The 27,394-nt window shown below is 53.0% G+C and overlaps 2 protein-coding genes across 3 annotated transcripts in view; one reads left to right on the top strand and one right to left on the bottom strand.

Annotated features, from left to right (window-relative positions):
- LOC121590366 (protein crumbs) overlaps positions 1–10,529 on the top strand; it is a 31,177-nt gene extending 20,648 nt beyond the window's left edge. The window contains exons 3-11 of one of the 2 annotated variants that reach the window (XM_041909979.1): positions 804–2,012; positions 2,241–2,453; positions 2,669–3,363; positions 3,438–5,578; positions 6,069–7,216; positions 7,302–7,426; positions 7,485–7,729; positions 7,800–7,971; positions 8,820–10,529. In XM_041909979.1, the coding sequence (XP_041765913.1) occupies positions 804–2,012; positions 2,241–2,453; positions 2,669–3,363; positions 3,438–5,578; positions 6,069–7,216; positions 7,302–7,426; positions 7,485–7,729; positions 7,800–7,971; positions 8,820–9,050 (6,179 nt within the window). In that variant the 3' untranslated portion in view covers positions 9,051–10,529. The remainder of the gene's footprint in view (positions 1–803; positions 2,013–2,240; positions 2,454–2,668; positions 3,364–3,437; positions 5,579–6,068; positions 7,217–7,301; positions 7,427–7,484; positions 7,730–7,799; positions 7,972–8,819) is intronic. The other variant, XM_041909980.1, reaches the window with a different exon arrangement.
- Positions 10,530–10,651: 122 nt separating this feature from the next.
- Positions 10,652–26,661, bottom strand: LOC121590365 (protein pecanex). Its single transcript, XM_041909977.1, has 10 exons — positions 25,467–26,661; positions 17,330–22,868; positions 17,108–17,268; positions 16,869–17,025; positions 16,554–16,796; positions 16,329–16,481; positions 16,054–16,247; positions 15,324–15,983; positions 13,651–15,237; positions 10,652–13,558 (listed from the first exon to the last, which is right to left on the bottom strand). The coding sequence occupies exons 1-10, from the start codon at positions 25,617–25,619 to the stop codon at positions 12,971–12,973; spliced, it is 9,435 nt and encodes a 3,144-aa protein (XP_041765911.1). The 5' UTR covers positions 25,620–26,661; the 3' UTR covers positions 10,652–12,970.
- Positions 26,662–27,394: the final 733 nt, after the last annotated feature.

Raw genomic sequence — 27,394 nt, 5'->3', positions numbered from 1 at the left:
TTTGGTCCGATTGGGACCCAATAACAACTAAAAGCGCAAATAACGATCTTGAACCTTCCCCCAAACAACGCATGACTGAACTCGTGTTTGTTGTCTTACTTAAATTGCCATTTAGGTAAGGATCTTGGGCTGTATTCATAAGCCATAAAAATGTATACCATGTTTTACTGCTTTCCTATGCAAATCGCATCACTCGCGTCAGATGTTTATCACAACGTGCTATAAATGACGCTGCCTCCGAGGTTAACTACATTTCTGATCAATCAGGGGTTCCGAGTGCGTTACTTTCACGATCTCCACTGCTGAGATCCGAAGTCGTAGCAAACTTTGCCGTTCGCGCAAATGCAACGAGGACAACGTTCACTGGAGCAGCACACAACCGGCAACGATTCTCATCGCGTGATCCAGTTTCATGCGGATGGCGCTCTAACCCGTAGCCTACTGTTCAAACACGGTGTGTCTATGACTATTTCATCTGCCAAAACAATGTGCTCTATGGCGAAAGCTACCGTGCCGTAACGATCGGACTTTTGGGATTGTTTGCCAAAGGGTCTAATCTATTCTTCCTTCAAAGCTATAACCGTTCCTTACTGGGTCAACCCAGGCATTGAAGAGCGGTTTCTTTTTCTCTCTACCCAATTTCCATACAATGCCATCGCCCACGCCAGCCCCAGCTCGTACCTTGCTTCCTCCTCCGCGATGTGCATCTCCTTTTTCTAACCTATCAGAGACCTCCTAGAGACTCGTACCACATTCACCCACCTTCAATAAACTCTCCGCTTCTGTTCGTTTCCTTCCTGCAGGTGGAGAAATTCTCTCCCAGCGCTATTCAGGTCACGCCCTACTGGTGTCCGTCCTGCCCGACTGGGTATCGATCGTGCTGTCGACGCCGGCCCAGCAACCGATCGAGGCCCGCGTGACCGGCCGCCTGCTGGACAACCGGTGGCACACGCTCGAGCTCATCTACCAGGCCGGCACGCTGTACTGCGTGATCGACAAGCAGTCGACCCCGATCGCGAACCAGAGCTACAACGCGCAGCTAATACACGACCAGGAGATCAAGAACGAGGCGGCCGTCCTGATTCTCGGCAAGCAGTACTCGGGCTGCCTGCTGCACGGTCCCGGCCTGGTGTTCAACTCGAGCGCGATGAACGCGGAAGCGGTCGTGTTTGGACCGTGTCCGCTCGCTGCCGGCCCCTGCTCGGACCACGACGTGCTGGAGGGCGTCCCGGTCGACTACTGTTCGCACGATCCGTGCATGCAGCATGGGACGTGCATCTCACGTTCGGACTCGTACGAGTGTAACTGCACTGCGCGGTTTAAGGGCAAAAACTGTGAGATCGACATGGGGCCGCCCTGCTTGTCGTACCCGTGCCAGCACGGAGGGACCTGTCTGGAGGACAGCAAGGGCGAATATCGTTGCACGTGTGCGCCGGGCTACACGGGAGCGGTGTGCGACACGGAGCTGAGCGTACATCCGCTGTGCGAGAAGAACCCGTGCGCCAACAATGGGACGTGCCGTGTCGCGCCCGGTACGAACACTGTCGAGTGTGAGTGTCTGAAGGGATTCATCGGGATGCGGTGCGAGATCAACTGGGACGACTGCAAGCCAAACGTGTGCCTTAACGGGGGCCGCTGCATCGACGGCGTGGATGCGTTCACCTGTGACTGCAAGGGGACGGGCTATGGTGGCACCCTGTGCCAGAACAACATCGACGAGTGTCTAGCGAACCCGTGCCAGAACGGTGGCACCTGCTTCGACACGTACGGGTCGTTCCTGTGCGACTGTCCGTCCGGCTTTACCGGGCCCAAGTGTCAGATGAGCGTGAACGAGTGCAAATCGCAACCGTGCCAGAATGGAGGCACGTGCATCGACACGCGGGAAGGATTCGAATGTCGCTGCATCCCTGGCTACAATGGAGCGCTCTGCGAGCTGGAACCAGGCTGTGGCCAGTGTCCACCGGACTCGGAGTGTATCGCGGGACGGTGCGTCTGCAAACCGGGAACTACAGGTAGGGCGTCAAATCGATCTTATTCGCACAATCATTGATCACCGAACACCGGGCAGTAGCCTCAACTAGTACATCAACCGTAGTAGCTTGATAAGCACTTCAAAATTCAAAATTTATCTACAAAACACACCCTTTCTCTCTGTTTCTCCCTCTCTCTGTATTCCACCCATATTGGCTACTCCGTTTTACTTTCCCCTTTTTCGACCATTCGGCTCCACTTCGCTGTAGGCATGGTAGGGCTTTGCGTAGAGCAGGTCACTGCCGCCGCTACCGCCACGATCGCGACCAACGTCAATGCCGCCGGCACAAGTGCACAGAAATCTCAGGCCCTCACTAATGCATGCGCTAGCTATTGCTACAACGGTGCCAGCTGCGTCCCGGCCCCGGGACCCGCCGGCTTCGCTCAAAATTTTACCTGTCTTTGTGCTAGCGGATACACAGGTTGGCTTATGTTACGCAAATTACCACAAAAATTAGTATTAGTTAGTAGCTTAGTGTCTAGTGCACAGCGGCACGCTCTGTTTGCACCTCTTAGATAGTAACTGTGGAAGCAATCGACAATTTTGCTACCAGAGGATACTAGGTAGCAATATTGAAGAATTACTTTCACGTACAGCAACCTACTGTGCTAATACACACTCTTCCTTCAACGCCAGGAACGCGCTGCGAATCTCCGATCGCACTCCCGTACTCCGACGAATGCAACTGTCTGAACGGGGGGAGCTGCACACCGAACGGTTCGGCCTGCCTTTGCCCACCCGGGTACGATGGGGCGCGCTGTGAGCAGCCCGTCGGCAACGGGCTTTGCAGTCCGTCCAACTGTGCCGAACCGTACCGGTGCATCGGCGGCAAGTGCCAGTGCCCGGACAACATGAACTGTGACAATCCGTGCGCTTCGTCGCCCTGCCTGCACAACGGGTCGTGCTATCTGCAGGGCCAGGGATACGCCTGCAAATGTACGTCCGGGTTTGAGGGCAAGCGGTGCGAGAACGACATCGACGAGTGCAAGAAGGACGGTATCTGCGGCAATGGCATCTGCCAGAATACGCCCGGTTCGTTCCGGTGCTTCTGTACGCCCGGCTATACCGGTCTCAACTGCGATCTGGACGTGGACGAGTGCCTGAGCCATCCGTGCAAGAACAACGCCGAGTGTCAGAACAAGCAGAACGATTACGAGTGCATCTGTCCGGCGGGCTACACGGGCAAGGATTGCAGCGTGGACATTGATGAGTGTGAGAGCAACCCGTGCTCGAAGGGTTCGAGCTGTGTCGACCAGGTGGCGAACTTTACGTGCATGTGCGTGCCGGGCATGACCGGTCGGCTGTGTGAGATCGATATTGACGACTGTGAGGTAAGCAAAGTGGGGTTATTAAACAATGCAAATAAAGCGTTCATTCTAATCGAAACCTCGTGTCTCCTTTACAGAGTCAACCATGTCAAAATGGAGGACGGTGTATCGACCAGCTGGGTGGCTTCCAGTGCGACTGTAACGCGACCGGCTACTCGGGCATCTACTGCCAGACGAACATCAACGAGTGTGAATCGAACCCGTGCACGAACGGGGCCGAATGTGTGGACAAGATCAACGACTACCAGTGCAACTGCTTCCCGGGATACACCGGCAAGAACTGCGAGGAGGACATCGATGAGTGCGAAAGCGTCCCATGTCTGTACGGTGGCACATGCCTGCAGCGCTCCAACTACAGCCTGTACCAGCCGCCGGCGCTTGCCGGTGCCAAGGGACTGCCGGTGCACTTTGCGCAGCCGTTTTCGTACGCGATCGCGGCCGGCTACGAGTGTATCTGCGTGCCCGGCACGATGGGCACGAACTGCGAGACGAACATCAACGAGTGCGAGAGCAATCCGTGCAAGAACGGTGCGTGCGTGGACGGGGTCGGCAACTATACGTGCGAGTGCGACCCGGGCTTCGAAGGATCCCACTGCGAGACGGACATAGACGAGTGTCTCAAGTACCGGCCGTGCGTGCACGGCACGTGCATGGATGGCCGCAACAACTACATCTGCGACTGCGACGGGCTGTGGGGCGGCAAGAACTGCTCGGTGCAGCTGACGGGGTGCGTTAACGAGCCGTGCCTGAACGGTGGCACCTGCGTACCCTACCTGGAGAACGAAACGCAGCACAAGTTCAACTGCTCCTGCCACCAGGGCTTCCAGGGCAAGACGTGCGACACGGTAACGACCATGTCGCTGGTGGCGAGCAGCCTGCTCGTGGTCAACACGACCCGGGACGAGGGCTACGACATACAGCTGCGGTTTAAGACCACCCTGCCGAACGGTATACTCGCGTTCGGCAATGGCGCTACCTCGTACATTCTGGTGCTGAACAATGGCCGGCTGAATCTGCACTCCGCGCTGCTCAACCGTTGGGACGGGGTGTTCATCGGATCGGAGCTGAACAACAGCAAATGGCAGAAGGTGTTCGTGGCGATCAACTCCTCCCATCTCGTGCTGTCCGCGAACGACGAGCAAACGATCTACCCGATCAACTCGTACGAAGGCACGAACGGTAGCAACACGTCCTTCCCGATCACGTACCTCGGCGGCACGATCCCGTCGCTAGCGCAGCCCTACCTCAAACACATTGCCCGCGCCGTGTCGAGCTTCGTCGGCTGCATGGAGGACGTCGTCATCAACGGGCAGTGGGTGCTGCCGGGCCAGGAGCAGGAGTTCACCACCCTGCACAACATCGACACGGGCTGCCCCCGGACGCCGCAGTGCGAGCCGAACCCGTGCCACTCGAACGGCCACTGTACCGATCTGTGGCACACGTTCTCGTGCAGCTGCCAGCGCCCGCATCTGGGACACACATGCAAGTACAACATTACCGCGGCGACGTTCGGGCACGAAAACACGACCAACTCCGCGGTGAAGGTGACGGTGAGCGATGTGGCCCGCCGAGCGATCCGCTCCGTGCTGGACATTTCCATGTTTATCCGGACGCGCAAACCCTCCGGCCAGGTGTTCTACCTTGGGTCCGATCCGGACAATCAGAACGCCAACGCCAACCAGTCGCCGAGCGACGATTCGTACGTCGCCGCCTTCCTGTCCAAGGGCGAGCTGCTGGTGCGCATGATCTTCAACGACACGCCGGAAGGCTACACGGTCGGTGGCAACAAGCTGGACAATGGGTATCTGCACCTGATCGAGGTGATCCGCAACTCGACCCTGATCCAGGTGAAGCTGAACGGCACGGAGTACTTCCGCAAGACGCTGTCCACGTCCGGGCAGCTGAACGCGCAGGTCCTGTATTTGGGTGGGCCGCCCCCGAACGCCGACACGATCAACAGCCTGTACAAGGACGACTCGGAGAAGCAGTACTTCAAGGGCATCATACAGGACGTGCAGGTGTCGAACGGGTCACACGCCATGATCGTCGAGCTGTACCCGCTCGGCAACGAAACGGAGGGGCTGGAGCTGCCCGCTCCCTTCGGACAGGTCACGATCGATCGCTCCTCCGTGCTGGAGGGTATCGTGTCGGACGATCTGTGCCGCAGCCAACCGTGCTATCACGATGCGTACTGCGAAAACACGTGGAATGATTTCATGTAAGTGAATGGCTTCATTTGATTCACGTGTAGGGTAGCTGACATTCGGTTGAAATGACTCGTATGAACTATGGAGTATTTAGAATGCATTTTTGCTAGTTTAATTAATCGAAGGTATAAACAAATCAGTGTCATACACGATCGCCCAATGCACACGTATTAATCAGGAACTATAATTTCTTTCTACATGACCTTACATTAACATGCTTACGGTACACGCTTCCTTTTCGCTCGACTGCCAGAACAGTCTGTGCAAGTGGTTAAGCTTTGTGGACACGTTAGCGGAAATGAAAAAGTTCTGGAACAAGCTATCCGTGGCTAGGTAAATCGACGACCCCCTTGGGACACTTCCCGATCGATCTTACTCGCTAGTGGTTTCCATTAACTTCATGTTCAGATCTGTACAGAGAACTGTAGAAAGTAGTAGTCAGCAGTACCACAGACATCACTCAATCTTACCGTACTCACCATTTACGTTTCCTTTTTCTAGCTGTACCTGTCCGCGAGGCTACAAAGGCAAATACTGCCAGGACATTCAATTCTGCGAGCTGCAAAAGTGTCCGATGAATGCGACCTGCCAAAACCTGGACGCCGGCTACGAGTGCATCTCCAACATGACGTTCCACGACGACAAGGAGCCGCTGGTCTTCTCGTTCAACGACAAAGACCGGAAGGACATCAGCATGGACACGATCGAAATTTCCTACCGCACCAAGTTCGGCGGCACGCTGCTGTACGTGCACGATGGCGATATGTACTTCGAGATCTCGACCATTCGCCAGCTGGTAACGATCTCGTGGCTGCTGTCGGGCGATCTGCCCGAGACGCACCGGTTCGAGCGGGAGCTGGCCGGCGAGGACGATAGCTACGACTGGCACACGCTGCTGGTGAAGGTGAGCCAGGGCGGCAAGCTGGAGGCGGGCTGGAAGGGCTGGGAGACGGCCATCGATCCGCAGCCGAGCCTTACCGCCGACATTGACTACTTCGCGTTCCGGCATCTGTTCTCCGGCCGGCAGCAGATCTACCTGGGCGGCATGCCCGAGATGGCCCACATCGAGAACAACTCCGTGGTGAGCGGCGGCATCGACAAGGGCTCGTCGTTCAAGGGCTGCTTGGGGGAGACGCGGGTCGGCGGGTTCCTGCTGCCGTACTTCCCGCACGAGCTCATCTATCCGGACACGTTCAATCTGACCGAGGGGCACTTTACGCTCAACTCGAGCCAGCCGGAGCAGGGCTGCATCCTGTGCTTCCAGCAGTCGTGCAAGAACGGGGGCGTCTGCAGCAACCCGTCCGAGCAGTACGCGTGCGAGTGTCCGGCCGGGTACGAGAGTGACGATTGTTCGCAAAACATCGACGAGTGTCTGGCGGCGAACTGCGCGAACGGGGCGACCTGCGTCGACGGCGTCGCCAGCTTCGCCTGCCAGTGCGTGGAGGGCTACGAGGGTCAGCTGTGCGAGATCGAAATCAACGAGTGTGACTCCAACCCGTGCCACAATGGGGGCGTGTGCCAGGATCTGCTCGCTGGGTTCACGTGCACGTGCACGGAGGAGTATGCGGGACCGCAGTGCGATGTCTTCCGGCTGGTGACGTGCGAGAATCTGCCGTGTCGCAATGGTTCCCGTTGCGTGGATGGATACAGTGAGTAGAGGGCTTCCTGCGTGTTGGGGAGTTATACTCACCCGTTGCTTTGAATTTCGTCCTAACTGCGTGTCTTCTCCAACAGATATGACCACCGGCAACAACTTCACCTGCACGTGCAGTGCCGGATATGCGGGTCCGCTGTGCGACGTACCGTTCTGCCGATTGGAACCGTGCCAAAATGGTGGAATGTGTGACACGGAAGCAATGGTAAGTTACAAAACCACGGGAAAAGAAAACGCCTCTTACAATGTTGCTTCTTCCGTAGATTCCCGTCTGTAACTGTTTGCCCGGATACGTGGGCATGTTCTGCGAAACGGAGCTGAACGAGTGTGAGTCGGCGCCCTGCCTGAACGGTGGTCAATGTATCGACTTCATCAACGAGTACCGATGCAACTGTACCGGTACCGGGTTCGATGGCAAAAACTGCGAGCACGACATCAACGAGTGTCTGCAGGAACGGATCAGTTGCGGTGGCCGAGGACACTGCATCAACACGGAAGGTTCCTTCAGGTTGGTATGCCGCAGTTTCGCGATGTGGATGTCACTCTGATTGTGCTAATCAACTGTCCATTTTTCGCAGATGCCACTGTGAGGAAGGTATGTGCGGGAAGGACTGTGCCCAGTCCGATCCGTGCCAGGTGAACCCGAACGTCTGCCTGAACGGAGGCATCTGCGTGGAGGATTGTGATAGAGAGCGAAGGTACTACTGTAACTGTACCGGAGGTTACACGGGTGTCAACTGTTCTGAACAGGTATGTCAGCGTATGTGCCACCATCAACACCATCCCGCACTCGGTCTGTGCGTCGACGACAACACTAACACACATACATTGCTTCATCAAACAGCCGGTTCTTCGTGCATAGATAGGGGCATCGGATCGCTTCGATCGCTCGCTCGATCGGACCCATACATCACATCATCGCTTTTCTCACGCATTCTCATCTCTCTCTTCTTTCTCACCTTTCTCGTTTCTGGTACATCGTCGCCCTTAGGCCGATAACAGTCTCAATGAGATCAGCTATCTGGATACGGTCTACTACTATGTTCATAACTTTGTGGGGAGTGTTCTATTCTTACTCTAATCAACTCTTTTCGCACCATGGCCGAGATACTGAGCCTTTCTCTGTACATGGTTTTGTTTTATCTTTCTGTTTCATTACGGTTTATATGTTCAACTACTTTTACACTAACACTAACTAACGTCCAACGTTTATCTTTTGGGTAGAATGTACTTTCTCACACAACTAACCACAATATTTGTGATAGTTTTATGTATAATTTGGCATTTATTTTGGTTACTTACAAAGATCGCATTAATTCTCTGTAGATCGCGTTTAATGGTTCAACGTCCAATGTAATAAGTGATTACTAACCCTCCTTGATGCCATTTACGGGCACGTACTTTTTCTATGTATCTCCTGCTTTGCACACTCTTTAACAGTGTATCATTTTAAATTGATCTCATTTACATCGCATGCTGCATCAAACTGCCTGTCACATAGAGAGAAGCATGATGTAGTGAAAAAAACCCGTAAACAAATGGTACAACAATTTCAATAATGTTTCACTGTGTGTCCAAATGCATCTTCCACCCTACAGGCGACACTAGAGGCCGAAGAAGCATCCGGTGCGGACATCGCACTCATCGTCGTGCCGGTCGTGATCGGCATCCTAACGATAGCCGGTGCGCTGATCGGTACGTTCCTGGTGATGGCGCGCAATAAGCGCGCGACACGCGGCACCTACAGCCCGAGCGCCCAGGAGTACTGCAACCCAAGACTGGAGATGGACAACGTGCTTAAGCCACCGCCGGAGGAGCGACTGATATAGGGTAGTGGTGCTCGGTGGTTAGTTCTCTGTTATTGTAGTCCCTTTTATTATGTGTAGTCCCATTTTGTTCCATTCATGTCCCCCTGTGTCTTCCCGTTCCTTCCCGTTCCTTTCATAAACTAAAAACATTGTTCATTGCCGTCCAAAAGCGATTATCATTTTCGCCAGACAAAGAAGGGTTAGGATTAATTCTCCATTTGCCGTCCTTCCTTCTGTCTTGGGCAAAAACCCGCAAAAGAGGATATTGGGGTACCGAAACCTTAGGGAAAAATATACACACCCTTAAGCCCGAATCCCAACCAAAATGGGGATTCTAATTGTAAAAAGTTAGCGTAAGCGTCGATGTAGTTGATTGAGAAAACAAAAATTAGCAACAACTTTCCAATTAGGCATACAAAAGCGTCCTATCAGCACACACTCACACCGGGGTACCGCGCCACTGCACACGACTTGGGGTGGTTTTGCCTCACTTTACTTGTATTCATTTTAACGTCTGTTTTCTGGTTTTAAACGCCTCAGCTGATAACATTGTGATATTCATCAACTGCTCGGCTAACAACAGTGGTGCACCGCGAAAAACGTTCGATTTTCCAGCCCGTGGGTGTGCGATAGGTAGCGTAAAACAGGAGCAATGGGACATTTTATACCACTTACAACACCTTCGTTGAACAAGATTGAAGCATTTTTACTAGATCCAACGACAATCATAGACACACACACACACTTATCGTGTTCCGATGTGATTCCTCGACTGTGGCATGAGGATTATTCGCAAAGGGATGGGTTAAACATTCCTGGCTGACATCGAATGTGCCTACAAAATTTTATGATCTATGCCCGAACGGTGACGTAGGTGAACTCAGCATGCTCCAATTTCCTCCCACTCAAACAACGCTCAGGACAAGGTTGTCTGTGCAGGTGAAATTAGTGTTAATCTTTTAATGTCCTATACTTATGCGACCAAAAGTGCAGATAGAATCACATTACAGATATGGTTAATGAAACACGTATGGTTTTTGTAGGCGATACAGCTTAACACTACTATATGATACTATGAATCTTTAGCAACCAAGAATGCAAATGTCCGCCGTGCGAGAGAAGAGAAAAGCGACGGACAACACTTTACAAATCGGGATATTGTGCGCGTTTCCTCAAAACACAGCAAACTGCTGCTAGAGTTGCAAACAACTCGTTTTTATTAAACTCAACAGGTTTCGTGCGTTCAAACAGGAAAGCTGCTAAATCAACCCCATCCAAAAAACGCGAAGGATGAATATTTTTGTAAAGTAGAACCGTAGCGATGCATAATTTTATTCTATAAAACGACAGTGTTCAAATCATGCCGAACATGTTTTGAGGAAAAGTTACTTAAACGAACGATCGATAGCCAGTAAGGTAAAACTAATCGAATGCCGGAGTGTAAGCTTGGTGCGCAATAAATTTCGTTCGCTCAAGTAGATAACACTTGAGTACCGTGTACCTAGTTGATGTATTGTAAACAGAGTACGAAAGAAAGAAACCTTCGAATTATGACACTTTTCGGATCAGTTTTACAGTGGCCGTGAGTCGCGCGGACAAGTATCTCATTTTAATTCGGTACGTTTGAAAAGTTTCTGGTTTTTATTCTTGTTTTGTTAAAAAAGGCATAACTTGTGAATCCGTTCAAAGATGTCCATGAGCGAGTTTGATTATATGATAACAGAAAAAAAATACTAGCCACCTCTCGCCAAAGATTCAGGCTCCTCACGGTTCGTCACCATTATTCGTTCAATTGTTTTGTTTGTTTGGTTTGGATCCCTATTCATAGTTGCTTGATAGTTAGCTGTGTAATGATGCAAGGGCATGCTCACGTGTCTTTGCGCAACTATGCTCTTGCTCGATTATCTAGCGTCTTCGCGCACCTTCCGCTCGCCATTTGTCGTTTACCGCCTCCTTTCGTTTCGTTTCTAGTTTAACCGATATATACATACAAACGTTACACAAGCGAGATAGTATGGAACAAATCAACATGTTCTAGTAGACAGTAGTAAAAACAGCAGTAACTCTCCTCTCTAAGCGTTCAATTCTATAACCACGGCGCTTCTGGGGGACTGGGAACTCCAGTACTCCGTTCTCCTGTGATACTTGATAACAAACTACCGTGACCTTCGTACCCACCTCCACCTTCTTCGTATCTCTGATGATCGGTGTAAAGTAATTAACTAACTAGGCTAACTACTCTAAAAAATAATCTTCATCAATTCATCGAACGAACGCGGATATCGTAAAGTAAGGTATAAGCATTCTTCAGTGTAGTCCGACTGGAGAATGTACAGGTTTTCCTCCCGCTTCTTTCCTCCGGCTCAAGTCTTAATTCCTCCTTCAAGGATCGTGTTTTTCTACTCTCTCTCTCTCTCTCTCTCTCTCTCTCTCTCTCTCTCTCTCTCTCACCCCCTCCCCCCTCCCTTTCTGTGTCCCTTTTCCACTCGTATCGTCCGCGGAATGCGAAATCGTATCGTGTTGTCTTACTGCTTTGTTTGGTTGCAAACGTCATTTCTTGATCTCTACATAATAATTTAACGAACTTTCGATATAACGAGTAAACGAGTGCCGAATATAGCATTGTTGGTTAGTTCCATGATTTCTCTATTTTAATTCTTCGTATGACTTTTTTCTTCAACTATTTCTGGTCCTATCTATGTTTTTTTTTCATTACAATCCTTAAAACCATTCCTAAAGCAAACATTAGAGGCAAGCCTTTCAATCTGTTATCTACTTTACACCATATCTATATATGATTTTTTTTGTTTTCACTTAAACGTTAATTATCACATTTCATCGCGTTTGTTTCCTTCGATTCCATTTTTTTTTTGCAATTTTTTGCGAGCATTTCGCTTACGCTCTCGCTACATGACTCACGCATACACAACAGATCAATCGGTTTCATACTAAAAGTGATGATGATGGGGAAGAGGAGGTGGCCTAGCTCAACGATATACGCTCCCTGCGCTCTCCGGCGTTTGTTTTATTTTTTCTAGCTAGTAAAACAGTTTTAAAATTTTGTACGCAAGTAGAGCTTGTGTAATAGAAAGTGCGGAAAATATTACGTTCTGAAGCCTAAAGGACTTGTGAAAACAACTATCGGGACGCATGGAATATGTGGGATGCGTACAATAACATGAAAACAGATGAAGCACAATCTCGTTTTAAACTATTGCTGAGTGTTAAAAGCAAAACAGATAACATAATACACGAAACAGTTATGTAGAGAAACATAAAAAAAAAACATTGATATTGCATTAAAAACAAGTGACTTGTCTTGTGAATCTTTGAGATTAAAGAAGAAGAGAATAATCAACACAACGGAGCAAATTGAAGCTAAATCGTACGAATACTGTAAACTGTTCTACAACAGTGGAACATTGTTTGATACAATTTTGACTCACTCGATATCGGTTTTTTGCATATGTTACGTGTTACTTTGTAGGTAGGAAACGTTGTCCCTAATACCTAACCCCTCTCTATCATTACGCTTACCAAATTCTTCATGCTTGCACCTTATCACTCTCTTTTACGCCCCTCTGTTTGGTACCTGAACGCATACCGTGTTTCATTTCGTGAAGTTTACGTTACGCATATCTAGCAGCTTAGTGCGATCAAGTGAAAAAGTTGATGCCCTAGTTGATGCTAGAGATGCCAACGAAAACTACAAAAAACGAACACGTACAACAAACCACGCTTCGCTACAATTAAACTATAACATGAATAAGGCGATGATGAAAATAGCTATTTACAGTCGTAGTGCAGTTCATTCTGCAACTTACCAACCTTCACACAAAAACCTCCATAGGTAATTAAAGCAACACATTTAACGTATGTGATGTCTTTCGAGTGCTTCGAGATGCAGCAGATGCTTTTCGTGTGCTGCCCCCAGTCGGGTACTATTTCGTTTGCGCTGCGTCCACCGACGACTCGGCAGGCTCCTCCATGCTATCTGGTACACCCTTTGGTTCGGATTCAGTGCCACCCTGGCTCGCTAGATTGCCGGTCGTGGAAGTTATCTGTGTTTCACTCTGTGGGGAGGACTGCATGTCATTCGCTTCGGTTGACGCACGATCGCTGGACACTATCGTCGATGAGTCTACGGGAATGGCAGATGTTGTATCCTCACTCACCGCCTCTAGGGAATGCTGTCGTCCCGGCGCAACGCCACTCCTGCTAGATTCCTCACCCTGCACGGTAGTTTGGAGAGTTTCCGCTGCAACCAAGCCGATCGTGTTGTACTCTTTTATACCCTTTTCACCGATCGGCACATGCCGTTCGCCGATCTTAACTAGCAGGATGGTACGATTTACGTTTGATCGGTAGTGATGGTCGGGATGGTTCGGCTGCCAGTAGTGTACAACGTTTCCCACCATACCCTCCTGTGGGATCCATTCTTTCCACGACGAGCGTCCTCCACTTGACCGAAACTGTTCATTCGGCCAAGTCACGTCGATACGACGCCCCAGATCGAGGCAGTCATATATCTTAAAATAAAAACCAATTGAAAATTTTAATCTATGTATTCACTAGCTTAAAGGAGCTGACCGAGGTCTTCCGATTAGATCCTACTACCTACCTGGGATGCATCCACAATGATCACCTTCTTGTTCAGTCCGATTGTTGGCGGCGAATGGATCCACTGCACACTGGTCTTTGGTTCGTCCGACTGCGCCTCCGCCATCACAAACAGCGAGTACGGAGCATCGTCCGGTGGTGAGAGGGTAAAGGTCAACGTTCCCGGCACCCCGGGAATGCGACTACCGGCAGCGACCCCATTACCTCCGCTCGCTAGGGCTGCGCTAAACCCCGATCCACCACCCGAAAGCATCGACGAAGGAACGTTCGCTTTGTGGACGTACCCACTAGCCAGACCGGACGTGGATTCAACGCTTCCCTGCTGCTTCAACGTCGAGTTAGGACTGCCGCCAGCAGTGCTCTGGCTTTCATCGTCGGCTCCGACAGAGCTGTCGTTTCCGCTGCCACTAGCACCGCCGGCCGCTGCAGCGACCGCTTCCGCCAGCACCTCGCGGAACGAGTCGCGCTTGTTTATCTGCAGTGCGGCCCAATCGATGCGGTCCTTGCTCGTGCTGCCCACGTTCCGCTTGGCAATAGTGCTCCGTTCGCGCACACCCGTCGTCCCCATCGCCATTGCCTCCCGCTCGGCGTCCCTCTCGCGTATCAAAAATCCTGCCAGCAGCGTGGAGCTGGTCGGTTTGTTAATGCTCGCCATACTGCCGCGGGTCGCCGCTGCGCCCGAGATGGACATGTTCTGGCTGCCGTACGAGAGCGTGCCCGCTGTGCCCGACAGCGTGTTGTTCGGCGTCGGTGTGTTGCAGTACACGCCCTGCATTTCCGTCATTTCGCCCTCGATGATGGCACTACCGCTGCTGCACCCTTCCCGGCATCGCTGGCGTATGCGCTTCCAGGTGCGGATCAGCATGGACTGAATTTTCTCCAGCGTTATCTCGCCACCGATTATTCGGCAGAGCTGTGCGTTTGTTTCGGCATAGGAGGTCGTGAGCGGCGACACGTAGATCGGATAGCCGATGGGCTGATCGCACGACGAGTTGATGATGTTCCGTAGCGCCTGCTTTGCGTTCTGTATGCTGCCCCGCTCGGGATTGCGATTACGCAGATAGATCAGCTCCTGCTGCTGCCCAGCCCACAGGCCACGCACACACTCGCGATTCAGCTTGATCACCCGGAAGGTAAGAAATCGCTTCGTCAGCCGGATCACGCGATATTCGTCCGACCCATCGTCCATGACGTGACGCAAGGCGAGCAAGTTGGGCGTCCCGCGCAACACCGCATTGCGCCACAGCGGATCGGCTTCGTGCGAAATCACCAGCTCCTTCGTGTGGAAGTCGATCGCATTGTACAGGTTGCTGTAATCGTCGTACTCGTCCGGGCAGAGAAAGTGGTCCTGGTGAAGCTTCAGCGACATTCGCACTGCCGGCGCAACCACACCGTGCAGCAGCTCCATGTCCGCAAACACCCACTCATCCCTCGGGCAGGTGATACGAAAGTCGCCTTTGAACAGCGCGTGCAACCCGTGCAGAAAGAACTCTACGCCGCACGAGGAACTGTGGCTGGCGGTGGCAAGTGTGCGCCGCGCCAACAGTGCCAAGGACATACACAACGAGGTCACCAGGGAGTCACGGTTCTGTAAAAGAGAATAAACTATATGTGTTAATTTAAAAGCCCTACCATTTCAGTATTTGTTCCGGTTTTATCAGATGCCTTACATACCGATTTGAAAAACGATGTCCCATTGGCAGACCCATTCGATGCATTGTTCGTTGATGCCGCACCATTCGCTTGCGATCCGGCCGATGCTCTGGTCGAGGACATGGCCGCTGGTACAGTATTACCATTGGTTCCACTAGATTCGCCACATTCTGCCTTGCTGTCTGCCGATCCTGCTTCCATCCAGCCATCTAGTACCGTCGATCCGGTGTTCGTGCCGACAGCACCACCCGTCGATCCTTTCCCGTCCTTTGTCGCACCGCCGGCACTATCTGCTTTCATAACATTTGCATTCGATGAGGACGAAAGGAAACAGTTGCCAGCACCACTATCGCCAGGAGTGGCGGTGGATGGAGCAGCAGTCGTAGCAGTAGCCGTTGCCGCTCCGGTAGTTTTCCTTGGCGTTCGCTCGTTCAGGGCCGCCTGAAGCTGCTGGCGCTTTTTGTCGCTGCAAAACTGTATCCAGTCGCCGTAAACGCACCAGAAGCTGCTGCGCGTAATGCCGGCAGCCCGTGAGTCGTAGTCGTCGTCCAGGTTGATGTTGAACACTGGGTCCAAATCCACAAACTGCCGGTCGGTGGTGTGTTCGAGCGCTTCCTCTATCGCTTGCGACTGCAGCCAGCTCATCAGCTTCGGCGATCGGAGCGTGTAGTAGATGATGCTCTGGATAGGACAACGAACAAGTGAGACACTGCGCGAACAGCCTGTCGTAATCGTATTGCCCCCGACTTACCTTTACGTAATACGATATGAGTACCTTGCGGAACTCAAATACCTGCATGGTGGCAGTGGCCGAGTTATCTGAGATGGAGTAGCCCTCCAGCACGTACTTGGAGGCCATCACTTGCCAGGCTAACCAGCGCGTCGTGAACATTGCATTGGCACTTAACATACGCGGCAAATGACCGATCGTACAGCAACAGCATCCTGTTAAATGGTGAAACGCAGTGTTTTAGATTCCGCCTTTGAAAAGAAAGCGCTAGCGCTAGCGCCAAACCGTCTACCTACCGATATTATCTTCCACCTCTTCGGAGATTGCTTCGACTTCGCGCTGCTGACAGTAGGTGCCTCGAAATTCGAGACCACGCATTTGAAACGTACACAGCCCGTTGCCGAGTTCGATGATGTGTACAAGGCAGTTTAAATAATCAGAGGCAAGCACTAGGGAAAGAGAAAAGCACAATCAGCAAACACTGCGCAGGCAATGGCATTCTCCTGCAGCTCGTCTCTTACCGAAGCAATCTCCCTGGCTGACGTTTCCCCAGCGGCCCATCAGCAGATCGCCGCACAGGGAATGCTGTAACGATCGCGTCAGGTGCTCGTAGAATATGCTGTTCAGATTATTATCATCCGCACCGAGGTCGCGCTCGAGCTGCGAACTCAGCCGGGTGTTCGAGTGATCGATGCGCCGTGTGTTGTAGTCACGCTCCCAGAACTTAATCGGGCGTACGTACGAGGTGAGAAATATGGCACTTCCTATAAGAAAAGAGAAGGGGAAACAAATGTTAGGGCAGATGGGAAAAAAGGGCTAGATGATCCGCTTCTTACCAAGGAATGGATTGAGAGGAGTTGACAGGATTGCACTGATCGCCGTCTGCAGAAACAGCATCGCCGAGTGCGGTACGCTGAACGGTTGGGCAAAGGCGTGGAACGCGGAGCCCCACGTTATTTGCCACGGTGCGATGTATGTGACCACAAATTGAAGCTGAAACCACCCGAGAACAACGTACACACAACATCAATTAAAAATTGAGCCATTTGAGAGGGATGTTAGTGATAATCTTTACCTTTAGCAAGAATTCTGTAATCTTACGATAGAGGATCGAAATGAGGAAATAGTCCAAAAGAAACGTTTCGCTCGACATTTTGTAGTCCGATCGAAAGAAGAGCACCGTAAAGATGAGTATAACGTACTGGCTGCCAGTGTCGGAGTACGCATTTCGAACGCCTGTAATAAAATAAATACATTTTTGAATAACTCCTCCTCGTGAGTGTCTTCATAAACTTACATTTCAAGCTGCACATTACGATCAGGATCGAACCGAACGTGAGACCAAACTTGTCCGCAATCTGTCCGCAGTCGGCGGTCAGTGCGCTGATGAAGATCAGCGGGTAAAGGATGTTACGCTCGAAGAAGCACAGCACCACGTACATCGTCTCGAACCACATTATCTTCGACAGCTTGTGCACCTCGAACAGGCCAAACTCTTCCGGCTTCAGGATCGGCTTCGCAATGCACAGCCAGGGCAGATGTTTGCGCAGCTGTGGCACGATGTAATGCATCAGGAAGCCAAGAATGCAGGCACCAGAGTGCAGCACGTGATTGATTTCGGGTTGCAGCACGGTAAACACGGTGCTGCAGTGCAGGCTGAACATGGCCACCGATAGCACCACGCACACGACCGCATCGTTCTTGAGGCGAGCCGTCACCGTATCCTGCAGCTTGCGGGGCAGCGGATCGTCCAGCTCCTTGGCGACTGCGTCCCGTCCCGCCTCCTCGTCGAAGTCTCGGTTCATCTCGTCGGTGGAGCGGGCCGAGCCGCCGGCCCCACCGTCACCGCTCGAATGGCGCTGCCCATCCTCCTTGCCATCGTCACCCGAGTCGGATGATATTTTCGAATCCTCCTTGCTCGACGCGTCATCGTAGTCGGAGTGCGTCAGCAGGCTCGACTTGATCACTGCCCAGATGTAGGTGTAGTCGCTGGCGCAGCGCGACAGATGGTACGACACCGTCACCAGAAACGCGCAGTACATGGAGAACAGCACGTGCTGCGTTCCCGTTTCGGACAGTGCGCCGTACACGAGCCCAAACAGCAGCGTGCAAGCGACGATCGATCGCACCACCGACAGAAAGGACGCCAGCAGGCTGCAGGACGCATTGCTCCCGAACAGATGCATGTCGACCTGCTCCAGGAAGTACATGGTGAAGGTGTTGATCTGCGGAAACAGGCCCAGACAGAACAGCAACGGAAAGAACAGTATCACATACTTCAGTACGGTTTGAGCCGACTGCAGAAACGCTACGATCGAGATCGGCGAGCCGAACAGCACGATCGACACCGTGTCGCGTCCCATGTCGTGCTGATACTCGCGCAGCAGCTGGTGAATGCCCAGCAGCAGCCCACAGCACAGGCAGAAGTAGATCGGCCGCGAGTAGGTGACGGTTTTGTTGAAGCCATGAATCGGCGACGCCGCATCCGGCTGCACGCTCTTGAGCAGCGAGTACTGGCTCCCCGCAATCACGAAGCAAAAGATGAACGCGTACAGATCTTCGTAAAACTTCAGAAACAGCACCAGCGAGCCGAGCAGCGAGACCAGCGTGCAGAGCGCGATCGCCAGCACCACCTGCACCCAGCTCGTGTCGCGATCGAACAGCGCCAGCAGCTGCAGCCGGTTCATCGATATGTTCAGGTGCTCCCGGAAGCACAGAAACCGCAGCGACAGCTTGTAGTACCGCTTCGGGCGCACCTTCGGTCCCGATTCGCCAAACATCGAGTGGGGCACCACGTCGATCGTGCTTTGCGCCCGCGACAGACTGCAATCGGTCGAGGCAACGATCGTTTTGTCCGCGATGCCGCTGCCCGAATTGATGGACGCCGTGTTGAAGTCATCGCCCGCGGACGAGATCGTGCCGCCCGTTGGGCCGCCCGATGCCAACCCGCTGCTGCCGCCAACACCGCCACTGCCCAGCCCGCCGATCACGCCCGATGTGCCGCTCGTCGACGGACCGCTAATGCTGATCGTCCGATGGTGATGATGGTGGTGGTGCAGATGGTGGTGCGAGTGCAGATGATTGTTGAACGCACCGAACCGTTCCTTTAGCACGTTGGCTGCGCAGCGCAGCCACCGATCGGAATCATCCGTGACGTAGAAATTCAAAGGCACCTCTCCGACGGTTCCCGGCATCAGCGCATCGTGACAGATGCTGCGTGCCCCGGCAGGATAGCCAGCAAAGCCAGCTCCACCGGCAGCAGTACCGGCCGTGGCCAGGGATTGTAACCGCGTCTGCGGACTTTCCAGTGCGTCCAGGCAGTAGTTGCAGTTGTTATTATCATCGTCCCGCCAATACTCTCCAACGGCGGCGACCGTGCCCGATGCTGCCGCTCCAGCGGTCGACGATACACCCGGCTGAGCGAGCGACGACGAGCCGGCCCCGCCCTCACTGCCACCATCCGATTTAAGCATGCGCAAGCGGCAGTTCAGCTGGCGGTAGGGACGCGCTGGCAGTGGTGCAGGTCGACGAAAGGTAAAGCTAGCCGTCTGCTGCTCCGACAGAGCACTGTTCCCGGGCAGATAGATCGGCGGGATTGGCACATCGGACCGGTAGTTGAGAAACGTTATTAGCGGCGCGGCAGTGGAGTTTTCCGGTATGCGCTCGGCGAGCAGTCGCTGGGAAAGGGACCGGTTGTAGATCTTGCTACTCGTGCTGGGATAGTTTTCCTCCACGCTCAACCGCCGCACGCTGGCACTGCGGCCGGGTGGAGATGTTTTCGGTATCGCACCCAAGTTGCGCGGCTGCTGCTGCTGCTGCTGCAGTTGGGCGACCGACAGGGTGGAGCCGTTTGCTGTGTCCGTTACAGCCGAGCAGCCAGCGGTCGCTTCGTCGTTCGTTTTCGTCTTGCTAGCTGCACCACTCGAGCCAGGAATTTGTGGGTCAGATTCACTAGTCGCCACAGCCTTCTTCAGTGCTCCACTCGCACCGTGTCCCTCCATCGCCACCGCACCGTCCTTCGCGATGAGCAGATCTTTGGAGCTTGCGCTTGCCTGCTCCCAGTCGCTCGACGACAGACAGCCCGTCTCCTCGAACGCCTTCATTGGCGAACGCAGCATGTGGTGATGGTGCAGGTGCAGTGCGCTACTGTCGCTGCAGCTGATCGTTGGACTCGAGGACGTCTTCTTCACCTCGCTGCCAATCAGCTTCGGAGGCACTATGGCGCAGCAGGCCGCATTTTTCGCCTCCACAATGGTGGCCGCCCCGACCTGCTGCTCGGAGTTGGTTCGATGCGTTCGCGGCTCTAGCAGCGGCGAGCGCGATCCGGCATTCGTTTCCGTGTCGGAATCGGTCGACTGTGGCCCACTGTCCGGCTGCTCCATGTCCGATTCAACGCCAGCCGCGTCCTCCAGCGAATCATCCACCCCCTCGGACATCCTTGGTTGATGTTGCTGCTGCTGCTGCTGTTGGTGGTGCAATCGTCGTAGCTGGTCGTGCAGTGTGAGATCCTCTTCACTATCACCTATCCTGTCGGGTTTCTTCAGTTCTTCCGCGGCATAATAGCTCTCCCTCCGCAGCGCCTCTCCTTCCTGCCGCGATCGCTCTTCCCGACCCGGCGCCTCCTGCTCGATGTTCCCCTCCTCCTCATCAACATCATCATCGTCGTCGTCCTCCTCTTCCTCGCCGTCCCCTTCGTCCTCCTCGTCCTCGTCGTCATCCTCCAGCCCATCCTCGGAGTCGGAGTGCAGATCGAACCGTTGCACTGGAGGCGTACTTTCGTCCCGCGCCATCACCCTGCCCGTCCCGGCCGCACTCTTTACCGGCGTACTTTCGTCCGACTGTTCCGCGATCGGGTAGACCGGGTCGCTGCCGGCATTGGTCGCACCGGGTAGCACCGATTCGAAGGCAGCAGCACTATCACAACCAGCGCCCGCGAAGCTGGACGACCCTCCCGCAACGCCACCGCCGCCGCACACGTCCACCAGCCCGGTTCCACTGCTTCCTTCGTTCGATTTCGTAAACAAGTTCAGGTACGGATTGCGCGATAAGCACTTGCTGGGCGGCGGCAGCACCGTGTGGCGCGGGTTGCGCAGCGTCTGCCCACCGATCACCTCCACGCTGTTCGGGTGCGTCGGCGTCAGGTTGGGTATCGAGGCGGGGCTGCACGTTTCCAGCGCGGCACTCTTAATCCGCCGGACCGACGTCAGCGACCGGGGCAGCGGTCTGCCCGCGCCATTACCGCCGACCGTGTTGGCGGCCGTGTTCGAGTGTCTGCGCCGCTTGCCGGACGCATTGTTGCCGCCCCTGCTAACAGCCCGATCACCGCCCGCCCCCAGGCCCGCCGTACTGACACCGTCCCCCGACACGCCTCCCCCAACGCTGGATGCGCCGACCGGACCGCTGCTGCTGCTCGCGATCGTCGGCAGCTGCAGCGCCGACATGGTGCTGCTCGAGTCCCGCCGGATCGGGGTGGTCTGGTGCAGCAGGTACGTGATCTTGCCGGACGCATCGTTCCCGCTGCTCGTGTCCGCTATCGCCAGCTGGACCGCCGATTTCGTGTAGTTGTGATCCATGTACAGATCGGGGTCGAGATTCTGCAGCGCCAGCATGTGATGGTGATGGTGGTGGTGGTGATGGTGCAGCTGATGGTGGAACAACGAACCGACCGATTTGTTGTTCTGATCGTCCGAGCTAAGGTGCCGCTGCAGCTGCAACCCTCCCTCGGGGCGGACCCCGCCCGCATCCGTACTGCCGCCGCCGGCGCCGCCCGTCGCCCGTCGCCGATTACGCGCCCCACCGTCGGGCATCTCGGCACCCAACTTTCCCTGATCGCATCCGGCCAGCTCGTCCGCAAACACGTTGCTACCGTTCAGCTTTTCCGAATCGAGCGATATTTGGCGCTGCAGCTGACTGTTCATGAAGCGCTGTTTCCGCTTCGACTTGTACTGATGCCGCCGCAGGGAGGCGTTCGACTGCGCGCCCAGCAGCCGCGAGCCCGTCACAGCCTCACCGCTCTTCTCGCTGCCACCACCGCCAGCGCCGGTCGCACCGTTGGCGGCCAGCGGCAAATCGCCAAACTCGCGCGTCATCTCGCGCATCACCGTCTCGAGCACCAGCTCGGAAAACCGGTCCTGGCTGGGCGTGGAAAGCGAACGCTTGTGCGTGCCCGTGCTGCACACTTCCGCCGTGTGCGTTTTCACCGGCCCGCCGTACCGGACGACCGGCGCACCGAACGGCGTCTCGTTGTTCGCCTCCGCAATGCGGTCGCTGCGAAAGCAGGCATCGCTGCAGGCGGCCGACGGCACGACCGCTCCGACCAGACCGCCACCGGTTGCGCCGCCGGCCACGCCACCGGTGCCGGCACCAGTGGGCCCACTGCCAGCCGCACCGCCGCCGCCGCTCAGACCGCTGTCGCTCGACTCGGAGCTGTTCTTCCGATGCACATCCACCTTCAGATCGATCGTACTCGTCACCTGCTCCTGGTAGTCGATCGAGATCGCACTGTTGGCGTAGCTGTTCTCGTCGCTGTGATGCTCCACCGACGTGCGCGACGACACGTTCGCCGGCGGCGTGCTGCCGGCCACCTCCCCCGTGCCGAGGATTTGCATCTCGATGCCGGGCTCGTCGTCGCCCGAGCCGCCGATACCGATGCCGGCGCCCGCTTCGCGCGGCACTTTCGAGCTCGCGCTTCCGGGCTTCTTCAGGTTCGTCTCGGACAGTGTACGTGCCCGGTCGTACATGCGGTGCAGCGCCACGTTCACCATCTTGAAGAACGTGATGATGATCGCGATCAGCACGCAGTAAACGCTCCACACCGCTACGGTGGTCGGGAAGTACTGGAATAGGCGTGAAGCAAACGAAAACAAACAAACGTTAGCGAATTGGCATGGGGATGATTATTGAATGTTTTTTTCCTATAAAACAAAAGCCTTAAAAACCCCTGCCCAAAATAGAACCCCAACCGTTTAGCTGCACGTGATGAAAGACGATGTGTGTGGGTGTGTACGTGTCCATGTCCATGTGTGTATGTGTGGGATTATTATCAACGCTTACAACAATGGTGCGCTCATCAGAATGCCAATTAAATATTCGTCCAGCCGTTGATGCTTGTTGGATCAAGTCCAGCCCGGGACCGAACCATTGCACGGTCAACACACAGCACATTGGGCACCGGCGTCAATGCTTATCTCTCTTTCTTCGCGTTGCTTTCTTCGCCCATCATCGGCCGCCACGGATCTACACAGACAATCTAAGGAAAGTATGACTCATGCAGTGACAGGCAAAAGGTCACATAAACACACCATTGCCAAAATGGGTGACAAACATGTGTATCCTAGGTTTGACAGCTAGTTCTCCAGCATTCTACGACACTTTGCTGACGCAATGAATAATGTTTTGGAAGGTTTTGGATGTAGAACTTATTATTGTGCTTTTCTTTTCGCCTTCTAAAACAGGCTTTTTGTTGCATTGTAAAGGAACAATACATTATCCGTACCAGTACATGACCAGCCAAACAATGGATTGTAAGCTACTAAACACTAAAAGCTGGTGGTAGTATTGCATCTCTTTTTCACTCCACCAAACAAAAAAAAGTTCGTCCGTAACGGTGCCACACACATCCAACAAATAACAAGGATGTAAGCGCCATACTTCGGCCACTTGCATTACACCGCACAATAAATGTCTCCAACGTGCAGTCTCTCTCCCCCTCGCATGCTAGAGACCATGCCTTCACCAACACCACTATTCGCACAAGAAATGAAAGTGCGAACAGGTCCGAACGGCTCTGTCGGCCGTAGTCGTTCGTTGTGGGCATCCTTCACCTTCTTGGTCCCTCCTCCTTCTCCTCCTCCAATGAAATGCACCGGGGCACGGCAAATGAAAGGCTCGCCCACCAACCTCCAACTACCGGAAAACTGGTCGTAGCCACAGAAGATAGATGTTAGACAGGTTACACCGGCCTTTCAGAGTGCGCGTGTGTGTTTGTATCTTTGTGGCGACTCGCTAATAAATTAGGACTAGTTTTTCCCCCATTGCCATGCCGGAGTCAGTGACACACGCGCTCAAGCTTCGGCGGAGGAAATTGGGAAAGACAAAAATTAAACGAAATGCTCGAGAGGCGAATTAAAAACTGTTAGAAACTGCTGTTATTCGGTGCGGTAAATTCGTGCGCCCGCGTAACGGCATTAGGCAGCCGGCGCAGCAAGCAACGCAAAGCCCGAGCCAGTGGGAAAGTCACACGACTGCCAAGGGCCCGCCGCTGTTGGCGCACGTTAGGGCAATGGATTTAGCAACAAACGCGTCGGGCAAGTGAAACTAGTGCAAGACGATTTCAGCTACAGATATTCTCTCCATTCTGGGCAAGGCCGGCAAGCGCTCGGTGGTTCGTAAAATAATATACTTTAAAGTTTGATTGACCCGTAACTTCATCAACCGCCATGCCGCAAACTTTTCCCAATGGCCTTTACCTTTGAATGATCTTCGCTAGCGCTCTCACTAACCTGCTACACGCGAGAAGAAAGTATGCAAAGAGCTGCCCTCCCGCTAGACACGTGCCCGCGTCGACCCTTGCTTATCACCTCACTCACGGGATGATGATTCGTGCGATTCGCGCGCGCGTCTCTAAAACATTATTATGAAACAAGGCCATGGTCAAGAGTGTAATAGCGTTTGCCATCGCACAGCACGGGCCCGGATAAAGGCCGCTTGGGGCTGAGCAGACAAAAAAAAAAACAAGCAGCCGCACACCGCGCCGCTGCGTGCACGGTAAGACAGAGAGATCTACTTGAATCAATCGACAGCAAAACAACGGCTGAGGGCTTTGTCTTATGCCTCCCTGCATTGCTCGCGTACCGCGTACGGTACAACCTACCGTCCCACCACCATCCGATCCGAGGGGGAGGTTAGGATTACGTGAGCATTATAGAGGGTGGCGCAGTGTCGTTGCTGTCGTTGTTGATGCATGTTGCGAAAACAGTGCACCTACTTCTAGCGTGCCCTTTCCTCACTGACGCGACACTGGGTGTGTGTATCGGATGCGTATCGAGAAAGTGTTCTGTAATCCGTTCTCGGCTACACACGGAAACATCGCTTCACGCTTGGCCATGTGGATTAATTAGGTCAACGGTGCAACCAATAACCGGGACCGTCTGTCGCCGTCTGTTGAAATTGATATTCCTTTCGGGAGCAGACATTTATGCGTGTTGTGAAATAATTCTGCTTCTGCTCTGGTCATGATTGTTCACTATGGGTTGTTGCTGACATGCTTCTGTTGTTGTATTGTTTATCAACCGAATCGTCCATGAAAGATACTGATTCTGCTGAGTTTGTTTTGTTTTCCGCTGCGAATAGCTGACTCAGGAAAACGTCGGTGTCAATGAATCATACAACTAATGGATAGCTCTCCCACCCCCCGTTACCACTGCCACACTTACCATATAAATGATGAACGGAAGAAACAACAAAAACAGCCAAATATACAGATGGACGGCATTGCAGAAGACATTCTGATGCACGTCATAGTACCAGCCGCCGGTCAAGCTGGCCAGCACACCCTGCCGCAGGATTTTTAACGTTTGCGAGCCCATTGCTGTCGATTCATTTCATGCTGCTGCTCCTCGGGTGCCACCGTTCGTCGTCGCTGGCCCGTGGCAGTGTAGTGCCGTGCTGAGGCAAACGACCGGATGCGCTTGAGGATGGCGAAGCGAGGACCATCCGCATTCGTTGAGCAGCCCTGGTGCTGGTTCAGTCGCAAGGAGAGCAAGCAAAACACACAAGCGAGCCACCGCGGACCCACAACGCAGCGTACGGACTCCACTCTATCTCTTCCCTTCTAATTTGGCCTCTGGCAGTAGTGGCACTTCGTTGTTACATTAAAAACAAACTCTTCTTCTTCTTCGCACACCTGCACTTATTATTATTTTCACTGCTATTCTAAACACACACACTCACTACCGCACACGGATGCACAGGCGCGCGGGTATGTGAGCGCACGCGACTCGTTTTCCTCACTTTTCTTCGCTTCTGGCACGGCTCAATGGCGTGCAACACCAGTAACACCTCCTGGCAAACGCTTCCGCACCAAACGCTCAATCCACTTTCCTTCAATTGCCACTTTCTTCGGAGGCACCCACCGTCATGATGCACACACACTTGATGCGTTTGCCACCGACACAGTTTCCCTTACTGCACCGAACCGACCATTTCCGACAATTCCGCCACTCCCGGATCACAGTGGCGGAGTGCGGAGGGCTGAGGGGAAGAGGAGGGGGCGTAGTAGTGTTGCTTTTCACGTGGATCACGGATCGTGCTGTGGCCCCCAGCCAAGCGAAGAATTTCCGTCGCTGGAGGAGAATGCAATTCGGGACGGCGCTGTATGTGTGCTGTAACGCGCTCGCTGGAGTTGGTGAGCTGATCTACTTTCTTCTTGTTTGGCACCAGCACTCGCGGAACGAACGCGACACGAACGCGATGATTACTGTGGCTGTGGGTGCACACGAACACTCTCGCCTAGGAAGCGGAAAGTATGCTGTTTTACGCGCGGTGCCACAAATTATTAGAGATGACTAACATTAGCAGCATTACGAACTATTTTATGCATTATGGACGTTTTAACAATTGTTTCGTCAAAGCGAGCGAAAGGGGTTTGACATTTGTTTCGTTGAAATATGGTTTTGACGTTTGCTGTCCAATGTTATTCGTTCAATTACAAGCCCCCAGGTGGACAAAATACACGCATAATTTACACATTTGTTGATTTTTACATTTTAAAACAAACTCTATTCACGCTATGACTGAGCATTTAAAAAATTAGTTACAAATTAAACTGATGGAAAATATAAATACAAATGTTTTTTAGCTGGTTCATTTTGAACCCTACGGTACACCAAACTATACTGTCCTACCCCTCTATTAACTGTCAAATTCAAATAGACAAACAACAATCACGTGCTCGTTCAGTTATACTGGAATGTGAATGTATTAACACAAATAGCCAGCTCGAACTTCATAACTGATTTGGGACTGTTTAACGTTTTTCTGAAAGTCGTTTGAAGTCTTTCCGATGTCGTACTTTGTGGGTGATTAAGAGATGAAACGGTACTTGGTGGAACCATAAAGTTTTTTAACAAGCACTCGGTACTCTTTACAACCTTGCGGATGTTTATCCACAAAATTGGCTACTTAAGCAATTTCGGCTATTTGGGATGCCACCATTCATGGTTTTTATCCACTCAGTTGATATTTGTTTTTTTTTTTGTTTCAATAAAGTTACAAAGTACTTTAATAATTTTTTTGTAAACGTTGTTGTAAATTGTAAATGGATTAGTTTGATGTAAATTGTGACGATTTTACTTTAATTGAT

The sequence above is a fragment of the Anopheles merus genome, chromosome 2R (genome assembly GCF_017562075.2).
Source record: "Anopheles merus strain MAF chromosome 2R, AmerM5.1, whole genome shotgun sequence".
Classification (NCBI taxonomy): Eukaryota; Metazoa; Arthropoda; class Insecta; order Diptera; family Culicidae; genus Anopheles; species Anopheles merus.
The sequence above is the reverse complement of the archived record's forward strand: the minus strand, read 5'-3'. Positions and strand labels throughout refer to the sequence as shown.